Source organism: Fistularia commersonii, chromosome 3, assembly GCF_037954325.1.
Source record: "Fistularia commersonii isolate RoL2024-O1a breed Wild chromosome 3, RoL_Fcom_v1.0, whole genome shotgun sequence".
NCBI lineage: Eukaryota > Metazoa > Chordata > Actinopteri > Syngnathiformes > Fistulariidae > Fistularia > Fistularia commersonii.
The window spans coordinates 22,689,867-22,703,042 of NC_141286.1; the positions used below are offsets into that span (position 1 = coordinate 22,689,867).

Genomic DNA, 13,176 nt, shown 5'->3' on the forward strand with positions numbered 1-13,176 from the left:
TGTGATTCTTCTGATTAGTCTTTTCTGAGTTCATTTGACCAATTCCAAAATAAGAGAATAATGGCACATGTTGATTACCATGAAATAGGTGAAAAAAGAAAGCAAGTAATCACAAATATTTGCCTTCCCAAAGCTTTCCAATACTTACATAAAACTGGAACCGAGGCAATTGCTTAAAATTTAGATAACCAATATTTGTATTCTTCAACACCCCAAGGGATTGTTTTAAATGATGAACCCAAACAACTTTATTTAGAAGGCATGAGCCTAGTTTTAGAACTTTGAGTACGGAGAGCAAAATGTGCATGACCAGGAACGCACATACCAAAGAACTTTAATCTCTCTCTCTCACACACACACACACACACACACACACACACACAAGGCTTCTGTTGACTGAAGTTCATTAACACTCATTCAGCACTTTCAGGTCAGAAAATACTGCACTAAAAACAGGAAGGAGGCAGGCTAATTCAACTACAAATGTGAAGTCAATGATTTATTACAAATCAGCTTTTATGATAAGTTGTGTCGATCCATGGTCAGGTGTTGCATAGAAACCCTTTGGAAGATCTACTGAACAAACTAACGAGGGACAATGTTTGGTACACCTCATCTCATTAAACAGTTGAACACGTCCTGTACAAAGTTGAAAAACGCATATTTCACAACATTCAAAATAACCCGGGCCAAAGAAGACAGTATAACACTTTATGTAAAATGAAAGACACAAACTTAATCTTTCTCCTTGTCAAAGTTTCCTTTTTCCAATTCAGAGGAGAGTGCAACTGGAGGCTGACAGTATAAAGAACCACCGCTTGAGGATTTAGTCCATGTCTTTGGTTTATGAGCGTGGCAACACTGGATTTAGAAGAAGGATTCGCGTGTTTCAGTCCGTATATTCAAAGTCACCTAAGTCACCTGTAGTGACCTTTGATACAATCCGGACTGTTGACCTGTGCTTCTCTCTTCAGCGTCTGATTAGCCTCACAATTCCATTTTAGTTTACAGGTAGTATTAGTGAGAGGCAAGCTAAGCATTTCCTTCTGCACACTCCAAGCCAGCAGCAGAAGCCGAGGAGTCCGCTGTGTTGAAGGAGACAAACAAGCAAAAGAACAAAACAAAACTACAAACATTGTTAGTTTCTGACACTCATCTAGAGATTTTATCTTTGGACAATGCTCGGCAAGAAGGTGTGGGGACATTTGAGGCAAAAAAATCCAGTTTCCTCCATCGTTTGCCCTGCTGAACGGGAAAACCCAGTTGTTTCAGTCACTACATGGGCTGACTGCTGCCTCTAGAGGTACAAAGTGGTACTTTGCACATCGTTTGAACCTTTGAATTTTTTAGAGTTGCTAACATGTAGCACTCGACCAGTCGCAATTTACTTGCTGTTGCAGAACAAGTCTGACGAGAAAACTTAAAAAAAAAAAACCCCAAAGGTCTATGGACCATTTATAGCACTGGGAACTATAGTTAAGTTGGTTTTTTTTTCATTAAAAATAGTTTTTCTTGTTCGAGCTCAATCTAATTGTATCATAAATTAAAATCAGTCCTTGCAATCCTTAAAAATACTGTAACCATCTGCCACGCCCCATCTTTGTTAGTCGATGTACTAATTCTTTCAAAAAGGTATTCGTTAAAATATCAACAAGTATAGGCAGCAAACCGGATTAGCAACGCAGTATCATGATAACTACTATAATTAGGTGGTGTATCACTTAGGGCATATTTGCAATCTCAGTTGCATCGCTTTGTAATGACAAGCTAATGCAAGATGTACATAAGTAAAGCTGTTCGCCAGTTGATCTCACTACGGTGGCATGGCAATCAGATGTGACAGCAGCAAAAAAAGGCAGAAAACTGTAATGCAAAATCCATGAATGCCTGAGTATCAGGATTGTCCGTTGGTTTGAGACGCACTCCGCATAACTAATTTTCTCAGGTTAAATCCATTTAGAAGCCCCCTTAAGTTGTCCCACATCTTTCTGGTCTCCTATTTCCTGCCCGACTATTAACTGTACCATCAAAAATGCCCTCAAAAAAAACAAAAAAAAAACAACTCACAGTATCCATGATTTAAAAAAAAAAGTAAGAAAAACACACAAAGAATAACAAGCAGTTAAATTGTGCCTGATTTGTAGATATTCGGCTAGAACATGCAAAACCGCAGGGATGTCCCCCCTCAACGAAGTGGACAAACTTTGGGACCTCATGTCCGTTTGGCAGGCTTGGCGATTAGCTGCCTCTCTCTCTCCAGCTCCTTCTCTCGTTGTTGCTCCTTCTCGAGAGCCTCTTTCTGCTTCTGTTGCTGCAGTTTCAGAGCTCTTTTCTGCAATTATAGGACAGCCGGTGATTCAAAAGTCTGTCAGTTATCGAATGTGTGTCCATCCATAATCCACGAATATTCTGCAGAACACAAGACGTCAAGTGGGACGCACCTTTAGTTTAGTTGTCCTCTCGTGGAGCATGATCATTTCTTTCCGTATGCTCACCAGCTTATTGTGATAGGCCTTTGCCTCTGTAAACTAAGGACAGCAAACTAACTGTCAGGTGTGTCAGAACAAAGAGCCACCTTAGAAAACCAATGAAGATTCTGACATACCAGTGAATTGAGGTCCAGCGAGGCATTGCATTCTCTAAACTTGGTGACTTCTTGGTCCAGTGTATCTAATAATATTAGCTGATTTTGCCTGCGAGCAGGAAATAATTGGTGTCAAGTCCATTTTTTTTCCCCCAAAACCAATCAAAAATATTGGATGTGAGCTTTTTTTGTGAAGCTGCCCAAGAAGCAAAGCAACCAAATACTCACGTGAGTTCCTGGAGGGCTCGCTTGGAGCCCTGTAGATTTGGCAGGTAGTGAGAGAGTAATCCCTCGGTGAGATTGGAGACTGCTTTTCTATCCACAAACACATCCTCTGCGGGGTCAGGGCTCGGGACACTGGCTGCTCCATGCACTGCCAGCTGGAGATCTGGGATTGAGAAAAGTGCTGCCATTTATTACTAAACCTAGTTTAGAAATATATAATCTGACAGGAAGTTAAAGCAGCTAAGAATCCAACTTCATTCATGTAATTTACATTTACACTTTTTCTTTAAACATGCGCATCCAGCTATTACTCTTTACATTTTTGTGTACTCTTCACAAATGCCTGCATACAATCCCTGTTCACATCTGAATGCAAGGGCTGGTTTACTATTATTTACTACTACCTACCTGGCTTCACTGCGGACAGCCAAATAAAAAATGTTATTGTTCGGGGTAACACATTTGCAGACTGTGCATATGACCATAAACACTTAATGTTGAATCTATCTAACAAACTGGCTATAAAAGTAGAGACTGGAAGTGTGTGTGTGTGTTATCATAAGATAGGTCTGGTAATCATCAAACATTTTATGATCATCCACACTTAAGCAAACCATATTCATGCGTGTCGTGTTTTTCCTCTGGATCAGCTAGTCCTTCAGCACACATATTTAAATCTTAAATCTAACCCCTGAGAGATGCCTGGAGTTAAGGATTAAGGTCAGAGGGGCATTGAATTGGGTGATGAATGGATGCAAACCGTGGGGAAGAGACGGGGCCCCTTCCTCCTCGAGTCCTTCCACCTCCATGGGCAACCCAGACTTCCTTCTCCTACAACCTGAGGAGACACGGCAGGCATTCGAGAACATACATCGCATCAGATTCACAAATCTGAGCTCGCCATCTACGCATATCTCGGCGTCGACTCCCGGCAGATTATCTAGCGCAGCGGCGCCATAATATAAACAACGTGACACATTAGCACATTAGCATACGATTAAAAAAAGGTTAAGGGGCGGCAAAAGGTGCGGTCAAAGGTTCAAAAGTGCTACCTTTTGGACTTGATATTTAGCACAAACGGCGGCTGTGAGGCGTCGTGGCTCGTAGAGCTCGGCTAGAGGAGAAATCGGGAAGATTTAACATCTCTTTTTGGTGGCTAGTCCGCACGGCGTCATGTGACCCGCATGCCGTCATGTGACTGCGGGCGACACCGAACTTGCTAGTCACTTCCGGGTACGGCCGAGCTAATGTAACGACTCCGGGAGGACGAGCGGGAGCTAACGATGATATCCTCCGAGTTCGGCTACCGGGACGTCCCGTCGTAGGTGAGTCCAGCTCCCGCTCCCGCTCGACTATCCGACGGACGTGTAGCGTTAGCATACCACGCTAAAGTTAGCTTGTCGCTCTTTAGCCGCGGTCGCTGTCCGCGGGGACTTTTAAGAACTTCGGAGTGTGTCAAGGTATTCAGGGATGTTTTTTTACTACCGGGCGTCGTGTGACAGGCAGGTGAGTGTGTTTGAACGTCAGTGGTTGAATACAAGCGTTCTTATATTTCACTTTACTTCCCTCCAGGGGGGGAGGAGACGTGGCGTCTAGCAGCGGCGTCCTACCACAAGATGCCAGCCCTCCCCAACCGGGGACGGTAGACCGTAGGCGGACTCCCTTCACCTGGATCCACTCGCCAGCCCGTTTTCGAAGATGTCGGGTGGCGGTGTTTTCGGCAAGGTACGCTCCGCCTTCCGGAGGGAGCGCAACGACTGGGGCCTGAGCGACACGGCGCCGTTCGACATCTCCGGCGAGCTGATGGAGGACGACGCGCCCAAGTTTAACAAGCTGAAGGTGGTCGTCTCCGGGGAGATGTCCGACTACTCCTCCGGGACGCCGTCCAACGGCGTGGCCGTGAGCACCGTGGTCCTGGCGGACGACGACGACTCTCTGCTGGACTCTTCCTCCAGCCTGGGCAGCCCGGGGCTGAACATGGACCCCTGCGAGAGCTGCAACAAGAAGCGGGAGATGGTCAAGCAGAGGAGGGTGATGAAGAGGCTCATCGTGGCGGCTTTGCTCTACTTTATTTTCATGACGGGAGAAATCGTGGGTAAGTTCTGCAGGGAATTTGCTGTCATCCGGGGAGAAAAACAGCAAGAACTCATGACATGTCACAGAGACAATGCAGCCTCATAATGCGGCTGAGTTTCGAGATTTCCCGCTGTGTGATGTTTGATGAATGGCATTGCTTGTTGTCCCGAAAACACGGGAAATTCATCAGGAGAACTGAAACCCTCTCAAGATAACGCAGCTCTCATTGGCACAGATCCTCATTTCACCAACGCATCACTCATATTTTCAGATACCTCAACAATTTCAGCTTGAGGTTGGATCAAAACCAGCTGAGCCACCTTCCCTAAAACATCCCTCAATTTATTTCACCCGACTCTCAGGAACATGTCTCACCGTCACGCTTGTTTGAAATGATCTCAAGGTTTCTGGTTGATAAGTTTAAACTCCTAAAGGAAGAAATCATTTTTTGCTCTTTTTTCAGTTTGGGACCGGTTATTGTCAGACAGGTCAATGTTTCAGTCCGTGAGGATTGAGATTTCTGATGCGCCCTCTGTTAGTTTTCCAAAGCTGCAGGACTTTATCCCCTTTAATTCATTTTCAACTCTAAAAAGAATTTGGCTCTGTTTAGTGCATGAAGATAAAAACAACAACCATGACCCAGACAACAGTCTGGACCGAGTTACCTTCTCTGCCCAAAACTTACATCAGAAAGAATTTCTTTAATTATACAAAAATCTTCCCGGCGTCATTATTCTTTTTATGCTGACATTTTTTGAGGGCCCCTTGGAGGTCGCTACAGCTCCACTTGAGTTAGATATCAGAAAAACAAAACATCAAACACACCGTAACTGATCGAGGAATAATGAGCCCCATATCTTGGTTGTAAGCAATTAAAAAATTATCGTTAAAAAAAAGCAAATGGCACTAAAATATACACGATAGTGATTGGAGGACTTTTTGCTTTCTTTCAGGTGGTTATGTGTCAAACAGCTTAGCCATCATGACGGACGCTCTGCACATTCTGGCCGACGTAGTGGGGATTCTGTTTTCCTTGCTGGCCCTCTGGCTCTCCACAAAACCGCCGACCAAGAGGTTCACCTTCGGACTTGGTCGCCTGGGTGAGTTTCCTCATTTCGGAAACTGTCACGATCCGTATTGGATTCAAGCAGATGGATCATATTCAGGCAACTCATTGCGAGATCAGCAGGGTGCTTCTCCGGTCATAGGACTACACAGGGTTCCATTCTGCTGTTGCTTTGATGCAACTTTATTGACGTACCAATCAGTCATGCCAAAAATGATTTCATTTTTCTTATACGGTCCCTCCACATTGGCAGAGCAAAAAGTTCCTGCGTGAACAAGCACCTGGTGACAGAGGTGAGGAAAAGTTTAGCGAAGAGATTGCGCAGGTTGGGCCACCTGCTCGAATGTTAAATGCCTCCCATTAGCTGTAAAGATAAGCAGCAATGTTTGCTTCAACGCAAATGGAGAAACACTTTCCCATGTTTGGATCTTCATGACAATGTTCAAACACTCAATTTCCTGGCCCTAAGCTCACAGTTATGTAATGGTCTGGAGACACACACAGCACTGTATTTGCGCTTACTGTACATGGCATATTGCCAAAAGTGACAACAGGAATGACTGCGGTTACCAAGTACATTTTGCGGTTACTGATTGCAGTATATGTGAGATGAGAGATGAGATGAAAACAACTTTATTAATCCCGAAGGAAATTGTTGTGCCAGAGTTTCAAGTAAAAACATAACAGTAATAGATAATAGTGGAAAGGAGGAAGAATAAGAAATATAATGAAATGTGTGTACATTCACACATTTTAATATTTTAAGAAGGAAGATTTTTAAGTGGTTTTTAAGCTATTTCAATGGAGTCGCAAAAATGTTATTGTTGTGAAGAGATTATTCTTGCATATGATGAATGCACAACTGTCCAGCAGGGTTTTAGTGAAGTATCACCTGTAGCTATCAAACTTGAGCATTTTAACATAATTGTTACATTTTATGCAGACCTGTGCGTTGAACTCTTACAGAGGCAGCAGCTTCCTATTCATTTTCATCTCTTAATAAAACAATCAGGAGAGAAAACGATCATCAAGTAGGGGGGCCACTGTCTGATTCTGTTTACCAAAAAATGTATTCTATTTCTTTTAGTTTCGCTTTTGTCATAATACTGCAGTCAGACAGTTAAATTTGGTGGTATTTCATTGTACAGTGGTTACTTTGACAATCACACCAGCTCACTGAGAGGCACCACCGGCATCATGGAGCAAGATGTCGAGCCACATCTTTCATGGGCGCACTGATAACAAACCGTTTGTCTGTACCGTTCGTTGGTCTAGAGGTGGTGTCGGCAGTCCTCAGTGTGGTGCTCATCTACATCCTCACCGTGATACTGCTGTACGAGGCGGTGCAGAGAACCGTGCACCAGGAATTCAACATCGACGGAGACGTCATGCTCATCACCGCGGCGCTGGGCGTGGCAGTCAACCTCATGTAAGTGGAGATGACTCCTCTTCTATCGGTGATTTATATGATTCAAGATGTTATATTCTATTACCCATCAAAGAAAAACATAAGTGTCAAATTAGCAGATGGGACTTGTCATAGCTTAGTATGACAACAGCCATCAACAAGAAACAGAATTAAAACCTGATTATGTCATAATGACAAAGCAGGGATGTGGCAAGAAAGTCAAGCTGTTGCTTTTTCACCTCGCTTTCAGCAAAGCTGAGAATTTGAGATGAAACCATGCACAACAAAGCGCATTGTCTTAGTTTCATGCCTTTCTAACTCGCACTTACAATAATAGAACCATAAACCTCATTGTTTTTGGCCAAAAGAAGACTCAGCATGGAGTGCTGTGACCCTTGCAAGTACAAACATTGATGTTTATTTTTCCCAACTGAGCATCTTCAAACACTAAGCAATATCAACTGAGCTGGCTGCAAATTAAAGATTTCTCTTTTCCAGTAAAAGTGCGAAAGACAAATACTCAAAAGATCCATCGGCGGATGGAAATGTTTAAAGTTGGCTCTTTTGACCCGATGACATGAAAAATGATCTTGGATGATTTTTAACATCATGTCTCGGGTAGTATTAACGCGCCAGCCAGAAATGAATGTCAGCAAAAGCTTTCCAGTGTGTTCCCAAGTGTGGTCTGGTTCGTACTTGCAGGATTAAATGGCCGATTCCTTGAGCACATGTTTTTTAGATTAGTCCACAGTTGTTAAAAAAAAAAATGTACAAGATATTTTTTAAAAATAATTTAATTTTTTCCCATTCTTTTTAATAGCATGGGATTCTTATTAAACCAAGGTGGCCACCCCCACTCTCATGGCCATGGCCACAGTCACGGCAACGGTCACTCCCACGACCCTGCCGTTCCCTCGGCATCGCAGGCTGGAGGTCAGCAGCAAAGGAACCACGGAAGCCTGGCTGTCCGGGCCGCCTTCATCCACGCCCTGGGAGACCTCCTACAGAGCGTTGGGGTCCTCATTGCTGCCTACATCGTCCGCTTTAAGGTGCTTCTGAGTTTTCAGTCTCTGTGGCTCTTCACTGACAGGTGATCGATCCGCTTTGAAATCCCACCTCTAATCCAACGGCCGCCCCCGCCCCCACAATCTGCACTCATATAACGGAAGAATAACTTTTTGAGAGCCCAAGAGTATACCTTTCACTTCTCACATTCTTTTCCGCACAGATTTGCGTCTGACAGGTTCACTTACACACAAAAAGAACTCTTTTGTTTCAAAAAACAGAGGAATATTTCAACCCGAAGTGCATGTGACAGAGGAATCTGTTGACACCAACGAAGAGAACTCAATAAGTGACTTATTAAAATGACCCTGGCAGTGACGGAGGTTGTTTAAATGTCTGAGACAGCAGTGCTTCTCCCTCAGACTTGAGAGGACGGAACAGCGGTGAAGGGCACGGCAACTTGTGTTTTATGTATGCCAGTTACATTTCTCGAGCAACTACAACCAGTTAGGGCAAGGCAGTTTATCAATGCTCAATGTGTAATATCATCAAAATCAATGGAAAAATAACATTTGGTGAGAAGAGGAACAAAAGAACCTGGAGCAATGTCGGACAATCTGTGAGAAATGATTGTACATTTATAGAAACTTGAAAATAATAAGATTTAACACAAAACATTCTTGAAAATAAATGTAATCATTGGCTATATATTTATTTGATCTCCATCCACGTCAAAGCAAGTGCGAAATAATTTTATGTATTTCTGATGCAAACAGATCATGTGGTGCACACTGTGTCTACTTGGTTAAGTAGAAAGTAATTCTTTGTTTTTTCATGTTCGCTCACAACACGTCTCCGTCCGTCCCCACAGCCGGAGTATAAATTGGCCGACCCCATCTGCACCTACATCTTCTCCTTCCTTGTTCTCTTCACCACGCTGCGCATCATACGCGACACGGGCGTCATCGTGCTGGAGGGCAAGTAGTCTTTATCATGGTCTTTGACGCCGTAGTGACACGTCCTCCTCGGTCCGAGCTCATCACCCTTGACGTGTGCCGTCCCTGCTCGCTCAGGCGCTCCCCGACACCTGGACACTCAGAGAATCCGCGAGGACCTTCTGAAGCTGGAGGACGTCCACTCGGTGGACGAGTTGAACGTGTGGGGGCTGACGCCTGACAAGACCGCGGCGCTCGTACATCTCCAGCTTGGTGAGTACGATCACATCTTCGGCTAAAATCGGCGTCTATTTACAGCTGAAAATATACTGTAAACATTAGAAACAAAGAGTGGGATTAAAGTATGAAAACATCTTCATGTTTGTGTAGCTTGGCCATTTTCCGGTCGCGGTTCCTCAGGATTAGAAAGCAATCTTCTAAAAAGGTTTCATATCGACGACCCAATCAGTACTTTTCTAATTTGTGAGGAAATATAAAGTTTAGTTTCAATCCCATCAGTGGGTTGAATAAGTAAAGCAGTCAGTTGTGCTGCCTTGTGTTGTAAAACCGGACGTACTTCTTTTTTAATTTCGCGATTGAGCGAAATAAGCAGTTATTTTCCACAACTGGTATCTCAGCCAGTTCTCCTTTTGTCAAATGAAGGTTTATTTCTCCACTGACCTTCCTGGGGAAAGAAAAAACAAAGAGCTCGTCAGCTTTACTCACAAATTGTTTTTTAATCTCCATCGCTTGTTTCTTCCGAGTCCCTTTTTATTTAGGATCTGTCGATGCAGATGTTTGTGCGGGTCGGCGTTCGATTGCTGTCTCCCCGACAATATGACTTCTGAAAACAAACCGATCCTCAGATTCGCCACGGAGAACTACTCTCAGATTTGAAATTCGATTATGTGTCATTGCTTGCTGTAAACTGAAGACAATGATTCTGGCTGTTTACTGCAATGGAAATTTCTCACGCTTCCAGTGCCCTCCAGTGGCAACAACTGGGAAGACACCCAGGCGAGAGCACGCCACCTGCTCCTGCACACGTATGGCCTGAGCCAATGCACCGTGCAGGTCCAGACCCACCGGCAGCGGCTGGTACACAGCTGCGCCCACTGCCAGCTGCCGAACCCTTAGAGACAGAACTCCTGCTTCCGGACGGAGCGCCTCGCCGACCTGCGGAGGCGAAGCCGCCGCCGGCTCTGCGCCGAAGCAGCCCCACGGTATGGAAGTGGGAGGGCAAAAACGAGTGGTGCCAAAACACGGGCGGCGCAGTCGAAGAATTCGACTGCTCCCAAGAATTGCACTGCTCCCAAGGAACCGTTTGCTTTTATGCTTTTCAAATCTTTGGAAAGGAGGTGGAGGTCATATTTTCTGCTGAGAATCATGTGGGGTCTGGTGGGTAGGGGTGTTAAACTTGCTCTTAATTCACCATTTAAGCCTATCAGGTAACTTTTTTTTTTTTTTGTGTAATTTACCTTTTTGATTTCTCACCATCACAACCAACCAACTTGCATCACTTGATGTAAATGTCTTTCTGGTTATCAGACGTGTCAGTACACGACGAGAGTACCTCACGCCAGCGTTCGGCTGATCGGACTGCGGTCATTGAAGAGCAGCGCAACACTTGTCAGAAATATAAACGCACAGGAAAATGTTGAAAGCACTAATCAAAAGTAATAATTGTTGTTTTAGGGCAGATTTTTTTATGTTTGTTATAATCACACCAGCCTTAGCCAATCACAGAAGTATTACAAGCAGCTGCATTGACCAACTCTAAACTAACCCCAGGAAAATGACTGTTATTTGTTCCGAATTTAAAAGCTGTAGAAAGATAAGTGACCCCCAAAAACCCAGCGGCATGTTTATGAAAGCTGGCGCTGCGAGTTGTTCATTTTAAACACTTTTTAATTTCAGTATTAATCAAGAACTGGATCACTATTTTGTTTTTTCGTTTGTTATTGTTTGTAATAAATTATTTAATCTTTTTTTCTCCCTGTATCTCAATTGTGTGTCATTTATTGGGGCATTAAGATTACAATCGTCTCTATTCAGGTTGCTCGTGATGTTCTAGACTTGGTCCGACCTACTTATTGTATTTTGCTTCCGTCTATTTTTAAATCTTAGGTCTTCTGCTTCTTTCCCTCCTTTTCCTGAAAATCACATGGCAGCTAACTTTCATTCTTGCGTGTTTCTTAAATCCCCTCCTTGCACACTGGGGGGCAGCAAAAAGTATAGATCTCTCTAAAACGAAACTAAAGGCGCACCTCTTATTTGTGTTTGGCTTATTTTTGTATTTATTTCCATATATTCTACGAGTAGCATCGTAGAACATATGGAAATAAACCTACACTGGGTGTTTTTATTGAAAACTAATTATATTAGGTATATATAACTTGTGATTTCCCTTAAGGAACTTACATTTCAAATGTTCCTTATTTTGTTATTTTTTTTGAAAAATGTTCCAACTCTTAATCTGCTTTTTCTTCCAGTTACTCGACTTTTCAAATATGTCTTTTTCTTTTCATTTTGCCATTTTACCTACATTCATTGATATTTTCCTGCCCAGTTATCCCAGTTATTCCCTACTATTCTCTATCTATTTTAATTGACTTGTAATCTTTAATTTCTAATAGAAAACCGAAGAAAGAGAGAGGTAGAGCAGTTATTCCAGCTAGGATGTGCCACCTTTGTCAGCAGGGTGGCGCCCCCGTCCTGCCCTGCAGAGCAGCTGAGGTCACAGTCTGGTGAGGAGTGACTAACAGGATGAACACTCCCACGATTGAAGTTCTTTCATTAAACTGCTTTAATGTTTTTTTTTTGTTTTTATTCCCTTCCTGCTGTCCAGCTGGTGAATTACATCCTTGGAAACAGAGTGGACAGAGTAACCATATGTTTATCAAGGAGGAATAATGTTTGTTTATGTTACGTGCACTTAGAGGTACAAGAAGTTGCAGGCATATTGGTGTTCTTGTATATCCAAATCCTATTGTTTTGCCTTATTTTATATGATTCAGCTTCCTTTTTTACAATCAAGTGTACAGCATCCATATTAAACCGTGATCAGTTTCACTATTGGACATGGCATAGATTTTTGTGTATCTGCCTCGTTCTCTAAATATTATATCCTTTCCAACCGAAGCTTTTTACACATGTCGATTGGCAGCACATTGATTGCGCAAAGGTTTGTTATAATAAGGAGTGCCATATGGGGGGTGTGTGCCCGTTTCCAGGCAACAGATGTTTGCATAAGACCGAGATGATTGTGGCCCGTGAAAGTTGGCAATGAAAACACGACCGTTTTTGAAACATTAGCACTTTTCCCGTTGTAGGGGAGTGCGTCAATTATAACACAAGTGGTGGAAGTTGAGGTTTTGTGGGGGGGTGGATACCTGATTTCCTGTTCACATGGTGAGGGTGACATCTGGTCACGTACGCAAGTTACAGCAGGTTGCTTTTTCCTTCCTCCTTTGTCACCCTTACCTCTCTTAACCTTTCATTTGCACACGGTTCAGCAAGGGAAACTAAAATTGGACAAAAGCATGTCTCATTGTGACTGCACTCACTTGAAATTCTTTCAAACCGCAGCCAACAGAGTAACAAAGATGCATTTGGAAGCGCTCCCGCCGCCGTTTGCAGCTGCTGCCGCTGCGATCGAAAACAGATTAAACCCAAGGGTTTTAACTAATAAGAGCAACTCAGACCAGGATGTGATGCTTGGACCTTCCCCTTTTGGTTTTGGTTCCATCATTTATGAGGCTCCATTTTAGCAGCCAGGGTATAAAATGACCGCTAAGAGGATTGTCCCCTCCATTGAACACAATGGGAGAGTTGAATGCCTACGCAACCATAAAGTGCACTCAGAGGAGCTTGGATG

The 13,176-nt window shown here is 43.4% G+C and overlaps 2 protein-coding genes across 2 annotated transcripts; one reads left to right on the top strand and one right to left on the bottom strand.

The window, feature by feature from the left end:
• Nucleotides 1-486: 486 nt before the first annotated feature.
• bloc1s6 (biogenesis of lysosomal organelles complex-1, subunit 6, pallidin) lies at nt 487-4,001 on the bottom strand. Its single transcript, XM_086144209.1, has 6 exons — nt 3,862-4,001; nt 3,570-3,647; nt 2,813-2,972; nt 2,606-2,693; nt 2,442-2,528; nt 487-2,332 (listed from the first exon to the last, which is right to left on the bottom strand). Exons 2-6 carry the CDS (start codon nt 3,616-3,618, stop codon nt 2,213-2,215), a joined length of 504 nt encoding a protein of 167 aa, XP_086000335.1. The 5' UTR covers nt 3,619-3,647; nt 3,862-4,001; the 3' UTR covers nt 487-2,212.
• An 18-nt stretch (nt 4,002-4,019) lies between these two features.
• Nucleotides 4,020-11,300, top strand: slc30a4 (solute carrier family 30 member 4). The gene is made up of 8 exons (XM_086144208.1): nt 4,020-4,134; nt 4,382-4,904; nt 5,839-5,985; nt 7,227-7,380; nt 8,180-8,408; nt 9,236-9,341; nt 9,438-9,572; nt 10,282-11,300. The coding sequence occupies exons 2-8, from the start codon at nt 4,508-4,510 to the stop codon at nt 10,434-10,436; spliced, it is 1,323 nt and encodes a 440-aa protein (XP_086000334.1). The 5' UTR covers nt 4,020-4,134; nt 4,382-4,507; the 3' UTR covers nt 10,437-11,300.
• The last annotated feature ends 1,876 nt before the right edge of the window (nt 11,301-13,176 follow it).